Genomic DNA, 27,951 nt, shown 5'->3' on the forward strand with positions numbered 1-27,951 from the left:
TTTCATATCTTAAGTGAATGAATTTGTCAAATTCTGTTCATATGTGAACTATTCAATCTACGATCAACCAACTAAATATTCCATATCCAATACCAAACTAGTGGAGTATGGCATCGTGCCTTAAGTTAATTTCTGGAACTTTCCGTACCGTAACAAAATGTTTGAGGAATTTTAAATGTTTTGAAATAGATTATTATAAACATTGTAACAGATTATATTATGCTGAAGTGCAAAGATGAAATTATTTCTTGAAGTATATTAGAACTTTGGTCAGAATTAAAATTAAAATCTGAATTATTTTCCGTATACAAAAAAATAATTGGAAAAAAAATTTTTTTTTTTAGAAAAAACATTTGAAATTTTTTTTTTTCCCAAAAGCAATTATTTTGTTAAAACAAGCAGAAAGTTTTTTGAATCATTGAAATCGAATGCTTAGTACTCTCAAAAACTGTCATTTTTGCTCATTTAGCTCTGTGTTTTTGAAATGGCTGGACCTGCCTCTGCCAAAAACTAATCACCTCTTCTCTCAATCATTACAAATTGAATATTTTTAGATCATTCAAATCGGATGCTCCGTTCTCTCACAACTCGATTTCTATTTTCTGCACTCTAATGATCACATCTTTCTATCAATAGGAATCGAATGTTTTTTGAACCATTCAAATCGGTTGATCTGTGCGCCTGAAAACGTGAACGAAAAAATGCGGACTCACAAAACAAATACACTCATCCATTTTTTCTTAGGTATGCCAAAATCTTAAGAAACCTTCAAAACGTATAGAAATTACTATAACTAACCTACGGGAGGATAGCAAATAAATACTTGACACAATGAAACGTCTAAATAATTTTTTAAATGAGTAATTTTTTTTGTATTCAGAAATAATTCAGTAGAATAAGGCAAAATATGACATGCATAAATTAAAAAAAAATCTGTCAAACTAAATTATATAATTTCATCTACCAAACGTATATTATTAAAATTCCTTGCATATCTTAGCTGCTTTTTGGCAATATTAATGTATACATTATATTCTTTATATTTATATTCATAAATTTCTTATATTCTAGTAATTTCTAGGCTCATTATTTAACATAAATTCTTAAAATATATTGCAATATATTATAAACATTATGTTTAAAATGTATGAGTATATTACAAACATATATTATACTCTTATACTGTTTTACATTTTATAATTGTAATCAGTATAAATAATATATGGGCAAAAAAACGAAAAATTCAACAATTCCCCAAAAAAGACCACATTTGTAATCAGCATATATTTTTCATTTACTTAATAACCAATCACCATGATTATTTCACATATACGTCTATAACTAATCTAATAAATTTTGCCTCAACTCCTGAATAAATTAGCATCATAAAATCCCAAATTTTCCTTCTCGACCAAGAAGCTTAAGTTGCTTAAGATCGTGACCGAGTCCCTGAAGCATTAGCTTTAATTAAATTTTCCGTATAAATTCTGTTTATCCGTCGTACCTTGATAGGAAATAAAGTTTGACCTGTCGATGAATAAATAATCGCGGGGCATAAATCTACCGAATGGGGTTATAAATCCGGTCAACAATAGCTCATGGCACGCGATGGTGCGCCACATGCGCCACATGGATATCTTTCATCAGGGATTTCTACTGATTGATTTAATATGGACTGTATTAGCAAATTGGATAGAATTATACGAACAGTTTCATGACCTACGACATTTGATACACGAGTCATGACTAATAATAATGCCTCTGTTCTTGCACGACAATAGCGTTAGATGATCATCAAAGCCGAATTATGAAGGAGATTTAGATGTAGCCTTTTGATTGAGAAGGTGGGATGAATTTATTCGATTTTTAAAAACTGTCTTTTTGACTTTGAAGATCTCTAAGAATTTTTTAGCTAAGAATCACGAGAGCGATTTTTAAGGATTTTTAGACTCTCCACTCCCCCTTGATGATACATGGGGAACATTATTTGGAAATTACTCCCCCTCTCCCACCAAACATCACGTGCATTTTTAGTAACTAGAAAAAAGCGTGAAATTTTTGATTTTTTTTTGAAAAATTTTGGATTTTTTTTTAAATTGAGGTAAAAAAACAAATACACGTGATATCTTACTAGACCCTGCATAATATTTTCTGCTTTTTTGTTAAACCCCTCTTCTCCCTTTAAAGCGCACGTGATTAATGGATGCCCCCACAGATATATAAATCCATTATTATGTACTTATTACTATTTAAAACATTGTAAGCCTTTAAATATAATAATACAAGATAATATATAAGAGATCTTAAGCACCTAGATTTGAAATTACTGTTTAGATTACTGTTTTATTTATTTGCAATATTAGAATAGAAAAATGTCAAATGCTTTATACTTTTTCAAACAATATTGTGCCATATTTCAGCCACATTTTTTTAGTTCCACTGATGAGAATAGGGCGAAACGTATGAATTTTCTAATAAATTTTCAAATAAAAAAATTAAGAAATATTAAATATATATCATATACTCATCCTCAAATGTTTATATTTCAGAAAAAAATCAATATCTTAAAAAACGTATTTGCTTGACCTAAAACTAAACCATAAGATTTAAGTCGTTTAGAAATTTTTGGTTGCCTTAAATTATTAAAATCTTGAATAAGTCAATTTAATTTAATAAAAGACGCTAAAGGTTCAAAAAATATCTTATATTTCTGATGAGAAATATTATTTCTTTGGAGAACCTTGAAACATTTTGCAACTTTTTTTCACTATCACAAATTGGTCCTACAAATTGGTCGCAGTCCGGATAATCGCGAATCCGTTTAATTGAGGTCTGGATAGACGAGTTTTCACTATAGTACTACTATAACAAATACTACTATAAATAAATATTGAATTTCTTTTTTTTAAATAAGGTATAAATGTTATTAAACTACATTGCATATGATGCATGTATTTTGCATATTAGTATTGTTATTAACTTATAAACTAAATAATAAGTTGGAAGTAAAATTATTTGTTGTAAATTAATCTAAATTCAAATTACCATGTCAAACGCAACTTCATATTAGTTATTGAAAGTTATGCAATTTCGATTAGGAAGTTTTATTAAAGCACGTGTGCATCAACGCGCTCGTAAAATTTTCAATCATATTCAATTTTCAGGCCGCATGAATTATATACTGTTTATTGATACATAAACCAATACAAGTAATAGTATTAGATATTTATAGCAAATTAACATTATTAGTTATTCATAATCTGCAATATGGTTTATCAAACTATGCATCGTAATTTCCTCTAATTAAGCTGTCAATTTCATACCATAACGCGTGTATTATAATTTCGTTAGAATATTTTAATAATTTTCGCTTTGGCGCGCAAAATTAAACCCGCGGAATTAATAATAATATTCAGAGATCACATATTTTGTATAAGTTTAGAATTCTGCATTTTCGGATAAATTTTTACCTTCGGAAGGTGTATTTTATTTCATTAGAATTCAGAGCAACATTTGTGTATAATTATCAGAATTTTAAGAGGAGAATATATTATAGCTGTCTAGGTGCACGTTCTATAGGGGGAAGTACCCGAGTGACGGACACTTAAGGTTATTCATAAATAAGTCATAAAATATTTTACGAAATGTTTATTAAATTATGACTTATGTTAGATAACACAGTTAGAAATCAAACTAAATTAACAAAAACGCAACCTTTGCTAAAAAATAATTAATACTATCAATCAAACTTTGGTAACAAGAAATATGATTTTACAAAGTGGCACTTAGTACCGGACATTTCAAAATAACTAGTATTGAACACATAGGTAGCCATCTCCATACTCTGAAGTGTCTGCACATGTGTGTTTGACGAATATTCTTAGACATTGCAAAAAAATTTACTATTCATCCACCATTTTGGCTGGGCCACACCGATGCTCTCAGCTGAAGCATTCATCATAAGATTTTCATTTTTTGACTAGGAAATACGAAAAATGGGGGTATGTAGTGACTGTTAGCACTCATACAGAACAAAATTAAATAATTAAAATAAATTACGTCAACTCTCACAAGAAATTTCAATACGTCTACTGTCCGGCGCTAAGGGACGACTTAGTGTCCGGTACTAAGGGACAAGCATGTTTGTTTATTTGGTGGTGCCTACTAAAATTGTTTAAAATATCTATTAATAATATACCATTTTACGGATAACAATCAAGTACTACTTTTATCATTCAATGCCACTCAAATATAAATGCATAAATACAGCAGAATTACATCCATTGATATTCAGGTGACGCCGTGATGTTGCGCCTAAAACAACAAAGGGTTGCTCCCGCCGTGGCCGTGTGCGTCACAGGTGAGTCTTGGTGGGTGATCCCGCACCTGTGTGCCCCCCGCGCCCCTTTCACTTGTATTTTGATATAAAAAGATTTATACTCGCTTAAATAATACGTGTTAAATAGAGTGTCCGGTGTTAGGTGCTGTCCGGCGTTACGGGATTTCCCCCTATATATATTATGTAGCTTTATAGGTACATACGTTTTTCAGATATTGCAGTTTTTTAATACCTGAATATAATTTTTAATGTTCTTTATTTAATTCTTTTATTTTTACAGTTTTATTTCTATAACCCTCTAAAGTACCAAACATATGGCTGGGGTAAAAAGGAGCACCAAGATCTTTATACTGACGAGGTGTAAACCATAAGAAACTAGTAAGCCTTTTTACCGGATCTTTAAGTCTTTTATCTTTAAACAACATTTATAATAAATAAATTTTATTAATTTCTCAAATATACATTTGACATGAGTTGCCTGTATGTACCAGAATATGAATTTTTACAACATTATTTGGATACAACATTATTTCTTGATCACTTAAATTTAAAAGATTTATGCAAGAAGAGGACACGATAAACGAAAGAGTTATATTGCTTTGTTAATTCAATTTTTATCCTGTTATAAGTCTGTTAATAAAGAAAACATAGCTCGTATTTCTATTTTTATTATTATAGCAACTGCACTATTTATAGCAGAGGACACGTTTCTGTGCAATTGCACGTGCATCAGAAAAAGAACTAGCAAAAAATAGTGCACCGCGGGTTTAAAAAGCTGAAACAACAAGAATCGGAATCATATTTAAAAATAAATACAAATAAAATATATTGATTGAAAATAAGTAAGATTAAATGTATGGAATTATATTTAAGCATTTAATACTAGTTTCTATGAAAAATAAATCTTCATATCAATTCTGCAGTCAACTATTTCTACAAACTCACGATGCATAGGGTTTATACATTCATGAACAAATAAACGAAATATCAATATTGGTATATTGGCTTTTCATCAAATTATATATAACTGAATATTGCTAGAGATTCATAACATTGATTCAATTTCTACGAATTTATAGTTTAGCATTTATTGGGCATCCGATATTAATTATTGAGCAAATGGGGTTATAAATGATAAAGTGTACACAGGGCATATAATACTTTACAAAATATGTACAAGAGCAGCTATAAATCTACCTGGTAAGTAAATCAGTTGAAGGTTTTAGTTAATTAATAATAAAATTCAGGACTTAAATTGGGCTTAAATATAAGACTTGTAGTATATAAATATATGTATTTGGGATCACTTTGTTTAATTAGCGGGTTGTAAACTGAATTATCCCGGTACTATAAAAATTGAATAAGACTGATAATTATTTTGCGATATATTATAATATATTGATTCCTACTTATATGCCACTTCTTTCATTACGTAGAACTTTCATTACATTAGACTTCAACTTAAATTTAATTTTATTGTGTAAAAATATTGACTACACTCTAAATATTTATATTTTTGGTATACAAAATTCAAGCAACATTTATATATATATTATAATAATAATATGATTTAAAAAATATGTGTATATTATTGGAAAAATCGCTCATTCGACATCTGTTACAGATAATTTCGTAATTACAGCCCTACATAGGTCTTGGCATTTCGGAAATATTTATTATTGATTATATAGTCGAATAGTACGAATTAAGTTTAAGGAGATTTCTAAATATCATACGCGTACATTAAGAGCCATATTATAATATAATATTATGTTTAAATATATATTATATATAAATATAAATATGTTTTTTTAAGTATTATTAAATTTTAAATATTTATATATTATAAAGATTGTTAACAAGAATGAAGATAAACAAAGTTTCATATATCCACATAAATGCAATATATATAGATGAAAAAAAATTGAGCTTTGGTTAATGGTATTAATTAAAAATCAATGATGTATTGAATTGTGTATTGAATTTACGAATTTGCAATTTTGAACCAAGTTTTAGTCATTGTTTTGTCCAATCGTCAAAATTTCTGTTTCAAACATTAGAATCTTGTTAAGTATTTTAAAACCTTTCGTGTACATAGGTTCAATTTGACTTTGAGCATTTATATTGTGAAATCCAAACCGATAACACAAATTATACAAATAACACATATTGTACCAACAACTACCTAACTATGATCAGTATAACTCCCAGCGAATTCATCATTACAAAATGTGTTTTTTTTTTTTTTTCAAAAATTTGTCTGTTTTTTTACCCCATAGAAGGGGTAAATTAGGACGGTCAGTGGGCAAACATGTTCAATGTTTCATTTAAATTTTAAAGGGATTTTACAAAATAATTACTACATTATTCAACCAATGCAAAATTGAAATTTCATGGGTGCATTTTCTTTTCAGAAATAACACTGTAAATAACCTTGATCTGGTATTTTATCAGAAATATTTATCACCAAAGTTGAAACAACTATTTATTTAATTTATCTCTTGTAAAATAGCTTTCTTTATTCTCAATAACTTAATTTACTTTTTTATTTGATATTTTTTAATTTTACTTCTTTGCCAGTGTAATGGTTCAGTTGGTCCTATTTACCCAACCCAGGTTTAAGCTTTTATAGAGGTTAAATAAAAAATCTGTTATCTTATAAAACATTTGAATAGCGTAGACTTAAAACCTATATTAAGGTCTCGTAAACTGAACAACAGTGCTCAAAACCAAAAAACCTAACAACGAAAGAAAATACTTTTGTTATGGATTTTCTTTGAGGCAAGTTATATGAATTTCAGTAATTCATGTGAACATAATTGACTCATACAACAAGAATTATTCTTTGGTATTGACGAATATTTATAAAAACGACTTGTCGTACGACCATAATATTACAAAATATTGATCAAAACCTTGAACCCTTCATCACATAAAGTTTTATCAAAATCCTGAGAAAATAAAACAAAAAATTACCAAAACTGATCAATACGATTTCCATAATATGATATCTACATGTTTCTAATAGATGAGTTATACGTTTTACAAAATTACTAAATTGAAGTATGTTAAAATATATCACAACTGTAAAGAACAACCTTTAGAGTGTTTTGGACAGCTCTATATTTCTTTTTTGCTGAATGGAGGCTTGAACTTTAACCGAAACATAAAGATTTTTTTTAATTCTTTATAAAAATGTTAATTACTTTTAATGTAGAAGAGAATATATATATATATATATATATATATATAAATATATATATATATATATATATGATTACTCGAATATTTATCTCTGTATACAATTCAACATTTGAATTCATGACACTTTTAATATAAATGCTAATTTCAGTATTTATATTGGAAGCTGCCGTAATAAGTTTCTTTGGTTAGAATAACAAGATGTTGATATTTCACATCTTAATTATTCTACAAAACTTAATTTTATATAAATATTTTATTTCATTTTAATTATGTTGTACAACAAAATCATACTCTTAAATGCTTTATGAACAACTATTATTAGATCACCTCTCACAAACTTAATTATAATTTTGAAACTTTATCTGGAAAACTAGACGTATTTCATTTTCTGCTTTCGGTGGAAGAAAGTGTATAAAATTATATTATTATCAGAGTATTAGATCAAAATATTGAGCTTTAGAAATAATTTACATTTATCATGCATTTTTAATGCTTTACTTATATATTTAGTGTTCGATTCAGTTTAAAGTTTATTATAATCGTGTATCAATATAGTTGCGTTTGTATATTATTATAAATGCAGCTTTTTTCCATAACATTGTAGAAAAAAAGTATAGGAGAAAATATCTATACTTTATTTTTAATATAAATATATATTGCAGCTGAAGGTAATTTTTGCAAGATGTCATATTTGGCATTCGACTTGAAGTCACTACTGCTTGATATGTTAAAAAATACAATTATATTTGATAAATTTTATTTTGATTTTGGTATATAAATTTATTCCTCATCCTTGGTGTCTGTCTAGAATATTTGACTTATCTTGAATGCTATAATAATTGTTTGATAAGGTTAGGTTTGATACAGTTAAAAAAAATCAACCCATTACTTTAGATCTGTTTAATTTATTTTTTATAGTAACTAATAAAATTTATATATAAATTATAATTTTTAAATATTAATTAACTTATATTTTTTATTTATTTTCTCAGATCTTCGCACTGCATTCGGGTTGCTGGATCGCAACCAGGATGGACATGTAACGGCTTCAGAGTTGCAATTTATGTTAAGAAATCTAGGAATCCACGTGAGGGATGAACTTATTCAAGATCTGATGAAAGACGCTAGTCAGTCTGGTGAGTGTTCGATGATATGGAAATTTGACATTTTCAGACATTTTTAACATAAGTACTTAATTCATATTAAAATCTTGAAAAATAAAATAAAAACAATTGAACAGACTCGTATAGAATCTATTTTTAAAGTTCTCGATTACATGGACCCTTGAATATGACCATGATGCTTTCTGGAAAGCGTTTTTCTAGTAACTCTAGGTTTTTTATCACAATTACTTCCAAACCACATTAAATATTTTTCAGAGTTTATCATAAAAATTTTGGTTCTATATTGCTGAATAATGCTCTATATGCGTGATACAGATTTTCGGAAAAGTTCAACTACAACCACACTATTTTTAAAACGCATAAACCAAAATTTATAAGAAAAACTTTCATAAGAAAATTCAAATACAATATAAAAACTCAAATTATAAATTCATATGTTAATTGATTGGTTTTGATTAATATATTACATTTTTCATTTATAATTTGAATATATTCATTATAATTACATTTGTTTTTATTGTTCACTATAACTTATATTTTTTGTTGTTTTATAAATTCAAAATTAAGTATATTAATTTATAAATAGCATATAAATTCAAAATGTTTTGTAAAAGTTGTCGTCAAAAATCCTAAACCGATTTTGAATATTCATATCAGTTGATTGATTAATATCAGTTGCTTATTAAACTGATATTATGTGCTTATCAGATTTTGGTAAAGATCGATTGGGTTAATTTAAATAATTAATAAATAAAATCATTTTCTTTGACAATTTAAGCTAAACTTTGCTTTATTATATTAACTTCTATCGTCTTAAAAAATTATATTATAAAAAAGTGATTTAGTTTTATAAAACTCAGGAATTCTAAAAGTTTGGGTTACGAAATTGATATGAAATTATAGAACAATTAAAATTTGCATTGAGAAGTTTTTACTGAAATAACAACTTGAAATAAAATTAAAAAATTAATCGCCTTAGTTTTTAAATTTGATAAATATCATGTTTTATTGATTAACCACAACGGTCGCTTTTTTTTCGTGAAAAGTGATCTAAAAGAGCAGTTTTTTTTATTTCGGATTTTAAAAGTTTAATTGATGTAATATGTGTTTCTGATAGCATTTTCTTTTTATTTATTTTATTTTTGTTTAAAATTAACATTATATATTATAATACTGATGACCGTTTCGATGATTTTGGGCTACCTTTATGCTTTATGTATAAATTATTGTGTTATAATATGATAAATAATACGAAATTTTTATTTAATAACTTTTAAATTTTAATATCTATTTATCTAAAAATAATATAAATAATTTTTAAACAAATAAGAAAATTCATCATTTTTCGACGACGATCATCTTCTTGTATCGAAAAGTGTATGCTACTTACAACTAATTTACCTGGTTTTGTGTAAAATCTAGGAATAATAAGTATATCAATATATGTAAATATTTACATTTATTTTATGAGGTAAAATAAGTGCATAGTATACATATTTTCTTTTATTTTATTAATTCTACCAAAGCAATCATATAAGAACCACTAAGTTTTAATGAAACAGTTATAAATTTAAATTCAAATAAAGATAAATAATATCAATAATAGAAAGAAGAAATAATTAATTTTTATATATATTTAGCTCTACTACAATAGTTTCTCAAGAAGTATTTTATAAATATAATTGACAATAATAGTTATGAATTACTCGCTTCATTATCATTTTATTTTTAAATTATCCGAAATAAAAATCGTATTGCGACGAATTCAAAATAACATTATTTCCACAATAGCACATGAAGATAGAAAAATGACGAATGTATACAATATTTCATGGAAAATGTAACCGTATCTCTTTTGCATATAGTTACATTTTCCATTTACTTTTAGGAATATCAAATAACTTCATATGCACAATGCACTTCTTTATACTCAGTTTATTCGTTTTATTTTATATGTCAGTCCTTTATAATGCATACGTGCCATATATATTCTTGCAAAATATTTTATATTTGATGTTTTGTGTTTCTGATGATGTTATATTTAGAGAAAAATACGAAGATGCAGAGAACGTTTGATTTATGTCTAATTTAAATTGCAATTCGAGCGTTTTGATTATTGCGCATTATTTTCTCAGAATAATTGGCAGATTAATAAAGAAAATGCAATCTGATGGAATATTTTAATTTTTGTATAACATTTAAAAACTAGCTTACTTATTGCGTATTTTATAGTATTGAGTAAAATTATAAAGGTATTTTCTAGCAATATATATCATATGTTTATTTATTTCCAATTATTTTGACTATCTAATTGTAAGAAGGATTTTAATGTAAACTTCAAAGTTTTAGAGTCAATGTTAATTAACCAACTAATAATTAACTATTTTTTATTTATTGGTTAATTGACCTGATAAGCAAGTACATTAGCCATAATTAATTAGTTATAAAGGCAAATACGAAATAATAACAGGTAATGCATTTTCACAAAATGAAATTCCTGTAATTATAAAGATACGGTACAAAAATAATATTTTATTCAACAAACTTATCATGTCCCACTTTTTGCTTTAAAAAAATCTTCTCTTATTGATTGATTGATCACATTGTGTCATAAATATAATTCGTCTGTGACTTTTTCTATCACAGTCCTTGTTTTACGTAAAATATTATGACAACGAGTATTGTCATGTATTGTACGTGTTAAAAATGGTAGTATCAAACACTTTTTATTCAAAGTTGTTTTATATAAAATATCGATAAATAGCTTTTATCATTTCATCGTTAAAGAAGTCTTACAATTAGTTTAGGCTAGGTATGATTCTATGATTTAATTCTATTAAATGAGTATTCTTTAAGTTCGTGGGTGCAAAAATTACATAAGCATATAAGTACTAGATTAAAATAAGAACTTTTTACAGAATAGTATATTCTATTCTAGAGAAAAGGTATATAGCTGAATTATATATAGGGTAGTGCGGGGCACAAAAGTCCAATTTGGCGCTGAGTAATTATACTGTCTAACCCAAATGAAGTACATCACATTGTCATGTGTCATTCTTTACATCTTGACAAGATAAATGTTCAGTTGGTCCTTTCTATCCGACACACATGTAAGCTTTTGTAAAGGTTATATTAAAAAAAACTGTTGAATCTAACTTAAAAATAACAATACATCTTATGAAACAATAAAATAACGTATACTTAAAAATTATAGGTTTCGTATACTTAAATATATGTTTTGTAAATTTGACAACAGTGCTCACAACGAAAAACTAACAACGATAGAAAATACTTTAGTTTAGGATTTTCAAAATTACTCTTCATCTCTTTATAGCAAAGTCGTAAGATCCAAGGTGTGATGGCTGGTTATTCATCTTTTGCCCTTTACTTTCAAATATTGTCGTTAAAAATGTCCTAACGTTGCTTATTTGTGAGATGTTGAACTTTTTACCTGCTCCATCCTACTGTAATATTTTTAACAAAACAAAACATACTAAACAAATAAATGCAATATTTTGGTTTTGATCGTTTATCAAAATATGTTTGAACATCGAACAAAGCAATTTTAGTAATATGTACAAAAATGTGCTTTTAAAAAACATAAAATATAATATTAAAGTATTTTTATTCATTGAAATTAATGTCATAAACCTATTAAATCTGGAATACTAAATTTTTGATACAAGGTTCCGATTATTATTGAAATATTCTAAAAATCGATTTATCTGAGACTTTTCTGTGTATTTATGATTAGAGCTATGGGATTTCAATTAAAAGATTCAAGTTTGCTACCTGCTTTGGGCAGCCTGATATCAAGCAGTAGTGACATCGGTTTTTACAAGTGAAAATAGCCCTTATTCGGCAAGGCAAAATGACAAAAAATTTAAATAAGTTAAAAAAACTATATTTTCCGATCTCTATTACCGAAATTATAATAATATAAAAATATAATATAATGTTGAGACAACAGTTTTGGGTGCCATCTATAAAAACCGACATAGTTATAGTACTCTTAAGTCCTGATTGCTGTTCAAATAATATACAAAAAGAATAATATATAAAATATTAGGCTAATTATATAATAATATTGTCAATACCTAAGTGTTATAAATAGCAAGTAATTGAACTCGTACATGAACTGTATTAAACTCGCATATAATATATTCGAGTTCAGCCTTAATTCAATACAAATTGAACCGCGAGCGTTATCTGCGAACATTAGTAACGCTGATCAATATTTATTACCTCATAAATAATTTCATGCTATCAGGCGACTTTGTCACATGGCGACTTGGCAACTTACAGTATCAGGTACTAAATAAACAAAATATGTTCACTCAATATAATAGCCAAGCCAACATAGAGCAAATCGAAGCCAATTTTTTTCAGGTGACAATGTAAATAAATTGATTTTATGCCAGTTGGACTCATGTGAGAAATTGGGTTTCGTACTAGGATATTCGATGTAGTTAATTTGAACAGTTTTTTTAAATCGGAAATAGTTTTAGCATCACTCATGACAAATTATAAATAGGATTTGAGTTATATTTAAGATTTTCTTAACTGTGCGTTGGTATTTAAATGGTAAAATATTTTGTTCTATTGCTTCATGAAATATGCATTTGAATCTGTGAAGATTATATGATAATGTGAAATTCTAAGGACTTATGTGTTTTTCTTAGTGGAAAATATTTTTTTCAGCACAAAATCTATGCAAAGCCTATGGAATTTGAATAATATCCACCATAAAAATTAACATTTATTTTTTAATAATTTGTACAACGGCAATCAACATTAACACAGAGTAACCCTAATAAAAAAATTCAATTTTGCTTCAAGATTATATATTCGATGTAGTTAATTTGAACAGTTTTTTTAATATCGGAAATAGTTTCAGCATCACTCATGACAAATTATAAATAGAATTTGAGTTATATTTAAGATTTTACTTAACTGTGCGTTGGTATTTAAATGATAAATATTTTGTTCTAATGCTTCATAAAATATGCATTTAAATCTGTGAAGAGTATATGATAATAAGGAATTTTAAGGACATATGTATTTCTCTTACCGGAAAATATACTTCTTAGCAGAAAATTTATCTAAGGCCAATAGAATGTGAATAAATTCACCATAAATATGAGGATTTATTTTTTAATAATTCATTCAACGACAATCAACATAATAACCCAAATGAGAATATTCAATTTTGCTTCAAGATTTTATAACTTTAATAGCTATGATCTTTTATAACCTTACAATAATTTATAATGTAATATTATATAAATTATAATAAAAAATTTATATTTCTGATTAATAAAATGGTTAATCATATTAAATGTTTAGATTTTTTCTCAAAACCATCAAATAGAGATTAATATATGCAAATATATGGCAAAATCTTCCATATGTAATTACTTGCTAGGTCAGAAATATTGCATTTTAACTTACCGAAGGAGAAGTTTATGTTTTCATCAAAAAATCCGATTTACTAGTTTTGTGTTTTCTCGACGTTTCAAGCCATTCTGAATCGAATGAGACCAAATTTGGAAGCAGTATGTGTGCGTGTGTGAACAGATTTTTTGCCGTAAATCGACGTTTTCTCAAAAACGACTGGACCGATTTCAAAAATTTAAAAACCATTCGATGTAACTCGATAAGGTATTGCATTTGTCAGTTTTGTGCGACGAACCATTTCTTAGTAATTAAGAAAAAATTGAAAAGTTTTTCCCCATGTTTTAGCCAAAAATTCTGATTCGATTTTTTTGATTCAAAAACTATCCGAAAGATATTATTTGGGATTCGTGCCGCTTAACTGTTGTAGTAAGTTTTTCGATGAAATATTTTATGTTGATAGACAACATGGTTCTAAAGAACATACCAAAAATTTACGGCTCTACGGCAAGTAGTTTAATTTTAAAAATTGAACAAAGTTTTGAAAAAACAATATGCAAAGTTTGTGTCAAAAGTCGCTTCTGATGTTAAGAGTCAAAATTTGAATATCACAAACTTGAAAAACATTTTTTTTGAATTAACAGAAAAATAAGTCTAGAAAACTTCTCTAGTTGTGTCAAAAATGATACCATTTATTTAAATCATTAAGTTATATCGGGGACTACGTACATGATATATGTAATGGAGCAGTTGGAAATTTTATCTAAATATCTAAATCTCAATTTCGATTGATTAAGTAAATTATTACACATTTCGAGAAGTTCATTCAACTAGCCTTAAGGCAAAATGCCACCTTCAACTAGTTTTTTTTATTAATTTATACAATAATACAAAATAACTCTAATAAAAATATCCAATTGTGCTTCAAGATTTTATAACTTTTAATAGCTGTGGTGAAATTAACTTTTTTATTTATGGATTGTAACTCCAAATTATTTTACACTATATGATAAAATTATAATCAAAGTAGAATGAATTTTATTGAAATAGTTAATTAATTTAAATGTTCGTTATCTTTATATTTTTTAAAAATCCATAAATTGGAAGGTAATATTATAAATTTGGTGAAATTTTTTCATATATATATTTCATAAGATGCCATCGAGCAGACTAAAAGTATCATTTTTTTTTTAACTATTCCAGAGATAAAACTAATTTAAAGACATTTAATTTTTATACAATTTAATAGCCTTCGTTATTTATAATATTTATACCATTGAGCAAGTTTACCATAATATTTATTAACTTAACACTATAAATTATTATTATGAGACTGGACCTAAACTTATAGCAGTATACTAGTTTAACCTAAATTGTTAGGATATTTTAATCATATGTGTTTAATTTTTATTATTATTTTTTTGCAATAGATTTATCATTCATACCTTTCAAATACTGATTTAGAATTTAAAATATTTGTAAAAATATCTGGATAATTAACAATTTAACACTTTTAGGTAGCGGATTAATAGACGAGACCGAGTTTTTACAATGGATCGCAAAGATTCAGGCAGTTCAGGCAATGCAAGGCGGAACCCAAAGACAAGGCGGCGATTCAGACTCCAATGATGATGTCAATAAAGATCTACGATCTGCCTTCAAGTAAGTAAATTTCTAAATACACACACACACACATATATATATATATATATATATAATCTCATAATTCTTATAATATATTATACGATCTATGGTTTATACCCGCAATGTATAGTTCCACCTAAGAAAAATCATACACTATTCTTTTATATCGAGCAGATTAAGTATAAAATATCATAAGAGTTTCTTAACCCCCATGATTTTTTTATTATTAGAAATTTTGACTTTTGACGCAAAAATAGTATTTATGTAAGTAATTTCAATCAAGGACATTGATAAAACTCTATTTTATTATATGTGTGGTGTGTGTCTGTGTATTTGTACCTGTGTGTTTCGCTATGTACAGTACTTCAAAGACTCCAACTTGTTCTTTTAGTTTGACAGAAAGATGTTGATAGAAAGTTTTATAGAACTTGATAGAAACTATACCATCACCATCATATTCGTTTCATTGATTTTATTTCTATAATATAAGAATCGAATTGAGTTTTTTAACATATCTTGAGGTAATATCATTTTAGTCAAGACAAACTCATATTGAGTCTAATTGAGATATTGTTTTGATTATTGAATTATTGTATTAACTATTGTAACTTCTATTCTAAGCACTAGTGGGGTCCTTGAGATATTTTCTAGTCCTAACATTTTTGTTCTTCTTAGTACTACTGAAGATATTTTCAATAACTTTACAAAGAGCATTTGATAATAACTACTAATAAAAAAGGATTGCACATCAATTTTTATTTGTATTCATATGGCTATCAAATATCATGTAACATATTATGAATATAATATTATAGTCAAAATAATATACAAAATCAAAAGATAGTATAGCTATTAACAAATTACCCATTACAAAACAAGTGGAAGAGCCTTGACCTTGCAACCACAAAGTTCGGAGGTCATATTTTGCGGTTCCTGAAACCTGACATCAATTTTCACTGCTTTGCGAGGAAACTAAAATTTGTAAAAATCAACTTGATGAAATTTTAAAAACAGATCCATATATATTTTCAAGTAAACTTGTCCCTTCTTGGAACTACTATGAAAAGAAGTATAACATGATAAAATTTCAATATAGTGAATTGAATAAAATTGAATATCCTGCGCTGCAGGATGGAGTTGCAGTTTAACTCTGCACACCTGCGAATTTCAGGAAAACTGGAAAATCTCGAGAAAATTATATGAACACACTTAACTATTTATATACCATTTTATTCGTAATTTTATTCTGCATCTTTTGTACGAACAAAGTTTTTTTTATTATTTACGGTTTAGATAGTATAATAGAACAATCTGTGTGAATGTTAACTTGTTAAAATGCAAAGTGCGGTTACATTAGAGCTACAGTCCTCACGATTCGAAATTTCTATAAAGAAAACATATAAAATATTATACATCGTTAGGAAGGTCTCAAAATTCTTAGTTTTTTTCCCATATATCGCAACTTCGAATTTTGAACGGTGTGGCCTACAGGCAAGTTGCTATCGTAAAATTTCAGGAAATCTGAAAAATCTCGAGAAAATTATGTGAACACACTTAACCATTTAGATACCATTTCATTTCGAGAACCTATGAAAAAAAAGTGTATATTAAAAGAATAAATATATAATATGAAAAAGTAAATATGAAATAAATGAAACAAAAGAAAAATCGAAGGAATTGGTTAGAACGATTGGACTTAATTAAAAACGAATTAAGTCCCAGGTTTGATCCCGACTCTAGAAGCCTGATGTCATGGACTAGTGGCATAACCTTTCATTTGGAAATATAGATAGCAATATGTTTCCAAGTGAAAATAGTGCTTGTCCGGCATTGCTGCATCAATAAAACAATTCATCACTATTACAGAAATTTTAATAATCAAATAAATCACATAGATGTGGGACAACTGTTTGGGTTGTCATTAATAACAAAGATACATAGTATTAAGTAATTCATACAACGATTTATAGAGACCCTTAAGTTCTGATTTCTGTTCAAATAATGTTTAAAAAAATGAAATCAATATCAGTATTACATTACATAAACAAATTTCGTTGCTACGCTTTTTGATCTTATTGGTATTAGGTGCTACGTTTGTTTTATATATCTAAGCTTAGATTTAATTTACCCGTCTATACCGAACTTTGTTTTGGCTGCTCGTTCCGAGCAATTATCTGTGTGAATTACAACCGTTAAAGAACTCTTAATAGAATTGGGTTACGAAGAAATGTTGGAAATCAGTTGAACGGCCTGCTCTGGTGTCCTGATGTGAAATATGATGGCTATTTTCGTAACTCGAAATCTCAGCGACAAAGTAATTCTTGCGTTTAGGTCTTCGCGTTTATTACCGCAGAGGATCACCAATCAGAACCCGGTTGATGTAAATAGAAAATGAGAGCTCCGTTGGCATAATGTTTTGGCTCGAACGTGCCCGACTTTTATTGTCGTTAGTGTTTTTATTAACATTATTGCTTTAGTCTTGTTAGATCGTGATAAATTAATTGGTTTATTTAACAAAATTATGAAAACAGCAGAGGCCGGAACAAGGAGTCCTGAGTACGGTTGTGCCACATTTTTTTTTTCAATTGCTATAATTTTGTTAATTTACCTGTTAGCTGGGAAAAAAGTAAAATAAATGGTAATTTGAACATTCTTCTATGTGGAAATACCTATGGAAAATACTATCCTTAAAATCGATAGTTATAAAATCAAATTGTACAAGAAATGGGCACAACCGTTCCTGGGGGTGTCGACGGTTGTACATAAGCATAAAAATAGGTTAAAAACTATAGCTATATACCAAAATGGTTTATTACGAATTTTATTGCTATTAATAATATGTAACAAAACACAACACTAACATTTAAATAACAAAGCTTATATAAATAAAATATATCAAATATAATATATAACAAGTCAAATTTTGTTAACAAGAATTCTTTGGTAAATGTTTTTTCGTGTATTGAATTTTCTTATTCCTTTCTATTTCGTATTTTGTCTTAGTTAAGTTAGATTTTTTTCACCTGTTCAATCTTTACGTAAAAAGGACAAGAAATACATATCACAATCGTACTCACATAATTTATCACAACCGTATTCAACGCACAATTTAGGAGAAAAGAAATCATCACTATGACTGAGCTAACTTATCTAAGTGAAAAGTAATTACTGGTAAATAACTACTAATGTTTATCTTACAGCAAGATAACGGAGAAAGTCATCTATTTGTATCAATCTCTTAAAAAGCAATTCGGTCTACAGATCATATTAACTGATTGAAACAATAATGGTAAACTTGTTTGAACAATCTTACTAGGAACCCTATCTCGAAATCAGTATCTTTTAGTTGTTTTGATGATTGCCACTACAGTACCCTGCTGGCATAACCGTATCCGGTCTCCCCTACACAAGCATTCATTTTTCAAATTGATGGGGCAACAATTTCATAATATTACTCTTAAGACAATATGCTTTAACATTTTCTTCAATAATGGTTATGAATATTATTATTTATTTTATGACACTCTAGAAATGAGCTCGATTATTTAACATATTTATTGCAAGTTCGTTAAGAAAATTGGAATTGGAAATTATATTGATCAGTTACATAGTGAAAAAGCAACATTAAAATAAGCAGTTGAAAATATTATATAAAGAGCTAATTTTCTTTTCTTATTAAGTCGATTATCTACATGTATCGCGAATTTCATACAACTTGCCTTAAGTCAAAACACCACTAGTTTTTGTTTATCTCTATATTATATTATCATCGGAGGGGTAATTTAATACTGGACCTACTTCCAATGATGTTGTGCTAGTTTTTTTTTTACCGGAACGCTAAAATTAACAAAACCGGTTCAAAAACTTGTGGTTTTTATAAAATATTCTAAATAGGATTATGTTCAGGATCTTGTAGTTGAATTTTTTTTCATTTCCTTTTATAAATGAAAGATTTTCTAGATTTTCAATTAATATATATTAATTGAAAATCTAGAAAATCTTTCATTTATAAAAGGAAATGGAGAAAAATTCAACTACAAGATCCTGAACATAATCCTATTGGAGTAGAATAGAATATTCTATTGATTTGTTCATTTAAATTAATTTTCATATGCAAGGTACAATATTGGTATGTATCGAATTAAGATTTCTATATATTTAGGAATTACTTTGCCTCCAGTATCAATATAATCTCTGAACGCATTGATAGATCGAATCCGTGATGTTAAATTAACCCTTTCAACTCGGATGCCGCCGATTTCATTATCTGCTGGTCACACTGTTGGATCTAATACACGAAATTCACTTATCAAATCATTATATCGCCATATACAAAAAATGATTTTTTGTATATAGCGATTATTTTTAAAAATAAAAATCCGGAACGCGTTTAGGGCCAAAAATAATAGCTCTACAGCCTACTATCCCTAAATTTTTATTATTATTATTTATTATTTAATGCTTTATGGCAATTATTGTAGGTATAATAATCAAAAATAAAATTGCTTTTGGGAAGCCTGCAAAATAACTATTTGGTAATTAATAGTGTTTTAATTTTATTTTTTCAATTGCGTTCTAAACTTGGGTGATATCTTAATCATTTTATACCTTGCATACTATTTTAACACTTACATATTTGCTTCTCTTTCCGAAGTCAAAGGCGTTCTATATTTAGAAGCAGACGTTTTTAATTTTCATTAAATCTGTCCGATCAATTTTGTCTGAGATGATCGATTTTTCTTTATTAGGGTGTTCGACCGAGATGGTAATGGATACATTTCCCGAGACGAATTGCGAACCGCCATGGAGATGATCGGCGAAAATGTCACGGAGCAGCAGGTCACCGAGTTGATGACGTTGGCCGATACGGACAAGGATGGACGCATCAACTTCGAAGGTAATTTGTATTCATTTGTATATGTATATATATATATATATATATATATATATATAAATCGTACCCTTGCTATATTTTGGCTGAAATTTCTAAATTACCAACATCTGTTACCATGAAAAGAAAGGTTTTCGGAAAGTTTCTCCTAATTTTTGAACTCAATTGTAGATAAGCATTCCATGGCAATACTAGGATTTTCAAATTTTTTCCTTACTAATGTTCATTTACATTATTAATTTTTTATTTTACAATCATTCGGGCATAATTATATGGTAGACTTCAATCATGTTATATGGGAATAGTTTGAAATTCAAATTTTGAAGACCTTTCAGCTTGGGTCGTACCTGTGCGTAATTCCTTGCTAGTTCCCATATCTTATAGAGCATTTTATGTCTTTTTTATGTATTCGAAAAAATGCATATACAAATATTATGATGATTGTTTACTAATTGGAAGATCTCAAGTGGGTACAACCAATAACGGCTTTTATTTTATAAACAAGTCCATCACTATTCTTTAGCACCCAAAAACTTCATACATTTTTCAAGTTCATTTGTTACATTTTGAGTTTATTATTTCATATTAGTTCAATTACTAGTATTAACAATTATGTTCTACTTGGTAACTAAAATATAACCACAGAAAAGATGATCTCAGATTGATTTCTATATAGTTTTTCATTAGTACAACTACTACCTTGATGTTCCAAGACAATAGTTTGTCTAATCATCAGTGTAAATATATTTACAATATTTAATTTAATTTATCTAAATATGGTCACAAATTATCTTGTTTAGATGATATAACACTAATATGTTATAAGTGCTAGCAAAAAAAATTGTTTTACTCCAATAGCTATTAGTTGCGTAAAATAAAAAAGGAAGAGTTTTAGCATTCTGATCAGGTAAAACAATTTCAAAATTTTGACACCAATATACGAAGATGAAACACAGTTAACAGAAAAGTAAGACATTGTTTACAAACTCAATTGTACGGATTGTGACTGTACGTATATCGGCCAGACTTATCAAATTCTAAAAAAGACTTATAATAAATAAGGCGAATTACAATCTAATAGTTAGAAAGATTTTTAATTTACAAACCCTGAAATATTATTTCAAGATACAAAATTAGAATAATTATAATTTTGAATGAATACGTAAAAGATAGATAGCTGAATCGATAGCTTTTAAATAATATGGCAGATTAAAGAACATGAACTAATATTTTGTGTGATCTATGTGCTATAATTCAGAAAAAAAAACAAAATTTGGTTATGACAAATTATAAATGAAAAACTAAATAAATATTTTTTTATTTGAAGAAAAAAAAAGCCGCATATCAAGTTAGTTCAAAGAAATAAAATTTTAATATGTGTTAGGTAAAATCTACTGACAATTCTAACAATCAGTATTTACATGAATAAAAGTGTTAATATTATTATATTATCAAAGCATAATTCTGGGTCAGTTACTTTTTTTGTTTTGAAATTATATGCCTGTAGTTTCAAAATAAATAATATTAACATTATTTTATTCTTTTCAGAATTTGCGAGACTATTTTCATAAATACAAGATGGTGTGATACTTATATAAGGTTGTATTATATTTAAAAATGTAAAAATGTACATTATCGAATGTATTGTCAATAAATATTATATTATATATCATAAATCATTTAGAATAAAATTGCAATAATAACGACGATAATTTATATACTGTTATTAAAATTCTTAGAATACGCGATGTATTAGTAGAAATAAAACGCTTGTTGTAAAATGTTCGAAATAATACGAACATATTTAAAAAAATCATTTTGATCAAATCGTTCATAAATCTGAAAAAAATCATCAATTTCTAAAAGTAACCATTTTTGCTTGCAAGTTTGATGTTAGTTGTACATTTGTCATCATTGACGAAAAATCTGCAATTCAATCGTACCTGTACTGTATCTATTCTATTCTTTTTAAGTTTGTGTGAAAATCAACTACTTTTACTCTAAGAGTATCAATTGGCCCAATTGTGAAAAAAACTTCCAAATACATTTATTGCAATTTTTTAAAATAATGTACACATTATTATGATAAGCATCACTTCAGTTCTTAACAAAAATGTTACGAAATTGCCTTATTCTTTATAATTACATGAAAACTACAACAAAAACAATATTACCTAATTATAATTGAAATAAAAATATTTTTATAATTATTTGTTAAAAATTAATATATACCTATATTTATATGCGTATATCATTGGATTTCATACGCTGATTTGTAGATACATATTTATATTATTAATCTATTCTTCATATCGAAGTTAAAAACTATGTAACATGTTATATGTATAATTGTAACATTAAAAGTTGAAAAAAGTCGGTGTTTTATTTTTCTCGATAAAATTAACATCATTTTTGGTTATTGATTATTATATTGTATAAGGCGAATGGAGAAAATAAAGTGGACAGACAAGATAATAAATGAAGTAGTCCTGAGAAGAGTAGGCGAAGAAAGGACTCTACTGAGCACGATCCTGAAAAGAAAAGGAAACTGGATCGGACACATTCTGCAGGAAGATTGCCTCCTACACAACGTCGAAGGCGAAATAGAAGGACTGAAAGTATTGGGAGAAGAAGAATGCAGATGGTTGATGACTTACACGAGGAGAGGAAATACAGTAAGTATAATTACAAACATAGCATAGCATACTGCGTGTAAAACCAAAAATCTATAAAAGCATGAGTTTTTTTTTTATTTATTTATTTATTTCTTCTTCAGACTTCAATCAGAAATTGTTTTAACTATATTTCTCTACTCAATAGTGATTAGTTACTATACTAAGAGTATATAAATAGAATAACAAATCTTTAATTCATTGCACCAATTGCAAAAATAATTACTGTTGTAATATTGTTCCATATCTTAATTTTCAAGTAAGATCCTATATCACTACTGCTTGATATCAGTCTGCTCGGGGTGGGTATCGAATCTAGAACCTTGGGTCACAACATTAAAGCTTCCACCATGTGAGCCACGGAGAAGCATAATAGTTGATAAAATCGATTTTTAAGCGAATTTTTTGTTGTTAAGTAATAAATAATTCAAGTACATTTGCAAGTAACAAATTGGAACCATACATGAAATGAATATAAGCTTTTTCATAAATATTTTTAATATAATGCAGCATTTCCAGAGAAGAGCTATTGTCACAATATTGTTCTATACCTATATTTTTAGGTAAAAATCTGTATCACCACTGCTTGATACCGGGCTGTTCGGTGAAGGTATCGAATCTTGAGTTATAATACCAAAGCTTCTAGCATATCAAATAATAAATTCTGTAATACTTATAACTTTAATTCGATAACGGAAAATAATAAAAGTGATTTACAATAATTGTAAAAATAGTTATAATAACTTCGATTATAATTTTGATACTAATCAATAAAAAAAATCAACTTGCCATTATTTAACCAAAATAAATTATAAATATTATCCACATAGAAAGCGTTACGAAAATATGCGGGATAAAAACAAGAGAAATTCAAAAAAAACAAAAACATATGAAAAACATCAGTAATTCATTCGGGTCAATTTTAATTTTAAGTAGCATAATTTAATCTTATTTTTATTTCAATAATTTGAATTTCCGCGTCATCGTTTTTTACATTGGTCAAGTGAAATGAAAGTTGTTTATTGGGTCTGAAGTTTGAAGAGTTTGAAACTTGCAGCAGTGACATCTCGTACTTTTACCGTAAGTAAAAAGGTTCATGGTGCTATCAATTTTAATCCATAATAATTGTTAAATAAAATAAAAGACTGCCAAAGTGTATAATTATTAATTCGTTGTTTTTCTGATGGATGATTCTGCAGTCGAATTAGAAGATTGGTCAGTTGATAGCGGAATGGATTCGGGAAATAGCAAAGATGAAACTCCGGAACGAAAATCTGACGAGGTGTGTTGTGATAATATAAATATTTAGTAATTTTTGAGTCGTGTTGATATTAATTAATGAAAATATTTTTTGTAGTTGACAGGAGTCGTGGCAAAATCTACAGAAAATTATGACGATGTAAGTATTAAATTGTAATACATAACCTCAATTGTAAAGGACATATTTAGGAAAGATAGATTTGAAATGCTTTACAAGGCGAAGAATTAGTAGTATTTAGGAAACGTTTCATTTTTCACATTTTCAAACTATATGTTTTGCACGCGAAAATGTAATCATATCTATTTTATTGCTCGAAATTGCTTATTATTTCCCTCATGCTTAAGGCGCTCTTCATAACTTTTGTACAATAGGAACATTATTAAATATATATAGCAGTTAGTGATTATGTTGTATTGATAGAAAATTTAGATTTTTCTATTGAGTAATTGTCAAAAACTTAGATTTCTCTATGTATTATGTAAAGAATGTCGTAGTTGAACATAATTCATTTAATTCATAATTAAGTTATATAATAAATATTTGTAGATAATTTAGAGGCAAACATCATATTCATAATTCAAATTTTTTCAATTTTTATTTTTATGATTAATAAGATGTTTATTGGATGGACAGATAAGCAATTTAGTGGTATTTGCTCTAAATACTATTTTCACATTTACAACAAACTCGTTTATATGTAAAATTGCTATCATTGCTTGAAATTGAATATAATGTCCCTCATGTTAAAATCTTTTCATAATTTCTGTACAATTTTGTATGTATTGCAATTAATGATTGATCGACTTGCTATAAAATTATGATTGATTATCAGAGTAATTGGAAAATCTCAGATTACTTAACATATTTCTGCAAAGAATGTTTTAGTTGTTTTTTTTTTCTATATTTGTTTGTTAAATACCTGTATTTAATCATAGTCAAAAATATTTGACATATAACTACGGCAAAAACTTTGTTAAAAAATCCGTGAATAGATATCTTTGAATATTTCATAAAAATAAAATGGCAAAAAATTTGTTAAAAAACCTGTTAATAGATCTTTGAATATTTCATAAAAATAAAACGGCAAAAACTTTTTTTAAAAATAAGAATAGATAGAAATCTTTGAATATTTCATAAAAACAAACTTGGCAAAAACTTGTGATATTGATACACATTAAAACCCTTTTAAACAAACATTACATGATTAATTTGCTCTCTTCTTATTTACATATTGGGTATTTATTAATATTTGAGAAACTTTTAATGGGTACAGTTTTTTCTGTATAAATAATGCATATTTTTATTATATATTACAAATGTTTAATACAAGATTTTTCTTCCAGGAGCCTGATGAAACATTGGCAGAACGTCTTATAGGTTTAACTGAAATGTTTCCTGAACCCGTTCGTAAAGCAGTATCAAAACTTACATACAACTCTTATAGAGGAGTAAAAGGCTTATATGCTTTCTCGTGTGCAGCTACATGGCTCTTTTTTAGTTCATCAATTATTTTATTTGCACCTGTTATGTGTTGAAGTAGAGAGGGCACAAATGGAACAAATGCAGAGAAGCCAACAAAAACAGGTAAATTATTAAGATAACACATAAGATAATAGATATTTTAGTCCAAACTGTAGTAAAAAAAAGGAACCATATATTAATCATGGGTTAATTTTTCAAGCATTTTTCTGCCTCTACTCCCCATTGGTAATAGTTGTGATATTTGAAATTGTGCCCCTTCGAACATTCCACATTCAACATCATGTTTATTTTTATAGTGCCTACAAAAATCATACAATTTTTGGAAATCTAGATAAATAAAATAAATACAATATTATATTCTCATATTGTATTGGGTGATACTTGATTCTATCATCCCCCCATTTCAAGCCCTATGTGATTAATGTATAACGAATTTATATTTAAGATTTTCCATTGAAGTTTAAGAGAATTTTAATTTGTGAGATGAAATGTGATGTATTATAATATATATATATCTATATATATATATATATATATATATACTATATATACGAGGTCTGTTCAAAAAGTACCCGGAATTTTCGTTTTTTTCAAAAAAATATTTATTTATTCGTCTACATTAATGTGGTCCCCTTCAAAGTAGTCCCCCCCAGATATAATACACTTATGCCAGCGTTTTTTCCAATTTTCGAAGCACCCTTGATATTCACTTTTTGATATGTCCTTGAGCACTCTCAGCGATTTTCTTCAATCGAGGAAACCGCCGTCCTTTCATGGGTCTCTTCAACTTTGGGAATAGGAAAAAGTCACACGGAGCCATATCTGGTGAATTTTTGCACTTTGCAACACTTTATTTCATTTTTTACGCAAAATTTAATACAAATTCTTTGACTTTTCAATTCTTCCATTGTAAAAATCGCCGAGCTCAGAAAAACACGTCGAACCTTAGCGACTACCACAGACAAAGTAAACAGTGAATATAGCTGAAAATTTCATCATACTTTAGGGGCATGTATACCAACACAATAAAAAAAAAATTTTGACAATCAGACACTCCAGACCCGCGAAATTTAATTATTAGTAATTCCGGGTACTTTTTGAACAGACCTCGTATATATATTAAATATATATATAATATATATATATTATTATATATTATTCAATTCTTCCTTCCGCCTTTTTGTATTATAAACCAAGAGCAAAAAAGCGGAAGAGAGATATTTGACAACCTAATATATATATACCATCATTTTATTTTTCATGAAAAATGTGTCTTAATAAATATTTTCTTTTACAGGTCTTATTAGGACCTGGATCCGCCATGCCAATGCCACGATAGATTTTAGGATAGGCTGTAATGTGAACCTTAGAACTTTATGATTTGGATTAAAAATCATATTGCATTTTTGAACTATCATTTATATGTTTGTTTATATAGATTACTAAAAATTTTAATGGTTGCACAGTGCATAAATAATATATTAGGTAGTTGAAAGTTGTATTTGAATATAGTGTAAATGTTATAAATAACCATGATTCTTTTACTAGTTGAGGCAGTCATTAGTTTGATTTGAGTACGTCTAACTAACATCACACAAAATAAAGTAATGGCAGTATACAATATTAAAAGAAGTATTTTTACTAATTCATTCTATTTAACTCTCTAATTCTTTCTTATTAGCATTTTTTGACTTAAATATTCGAACAGTATTGTCTTTTCCTCCTGATACCATGTATTTTGGATTTGACCAGTCACAAGTAAGAACATTATCTTCATGTCCAGAGAGTTCAAATAATGGTGCTTTGGAGCTACAAATTAAATGTACAATGTTAATATTTGTCTATCTATATCTAAATGGTGTATTGCAGTTTAGTTATTTAAAATATTACCTTCTGCAATCCCAGAGTTTCACTTGATTATCATATCCACCAGACAAAAA

General features: G+C 27.4%; 3 protein-coding genes across 7 annotated transcripts in view; 2 read left to right on the forward strand and 1 right to left on the reverse strand.

Annotated features, from left to right (window-relative positions):
- LOC113365923 (calcium-binding protein E63-1-like) overlaps nt 1–22,298 on the forward strand; it is a 45,806-nt gene extending 23,508 nt beyond the window's left edge. The window contains exons 2-5 of the mRNA XM_026607469.1: nt 8,536–8,679; nt 15,579–15,723; nt 20,454–20,602; nt 22,145–22,298. Coding sequence (XP_026463254.1) covers nt 8,536–8,679; nt 15,579–15,723; nt 20,454–20,602; nt 22,145–22,167 — 461 coding nt within the window. The 3' untranslated portion in view covers nt 22,168–22,298. The remainder of the gene's footprint in view (nt 1–8,535; nt 8,680–15,578; nt 15,724–20,453; nt 20,603–22,144) is intronic.
- The window catches only part of LOC113365921 (calcium-binding protein E63-1-like), a 397,148-nt gene that overhangs the window by 152,490 nt on the left and 216,707 nt on the right, over nt 1–27,951 (reverse strand). The window lies entirely within an intron of this gene.
- Nucleotides 24,427–27,474, forward strand: LOC113365929 (mitochondrial import receptor subunit TOM22 homolog). The gene is given in 5 exon segments (XM_026607475.1): nt 24,427–24,550; nt 24,626–24,667; nt 25,873–26,058; nt 26,060–26,113; nt 27,309–27,474. Coding segments are annotated over 5 exon segments (423 nt in total). The 5' UTR covers nt 24,427–24,451; the 3' UTR covers nt 27,351–27,474.

Source organism: Ctenocephalides felis, unplaced genomic scaffold (genome assembly GCF_003426905.1).
Source record: "Ctenocephalides felis isolate EL2017-DRISC unplaced genomic scaffold, ASM342690v1 CF-g0.4_SCAFFOLD_01170, whole genome shotgun sequence".
NCBI classification, from domain to species: domain Eukaryota; kingdom Metazoa; phylum Arthropoda; class Insecta; order Siphonaptera; family Pulicidae; genus Ctenocephalides; species Ctenocephalides felis.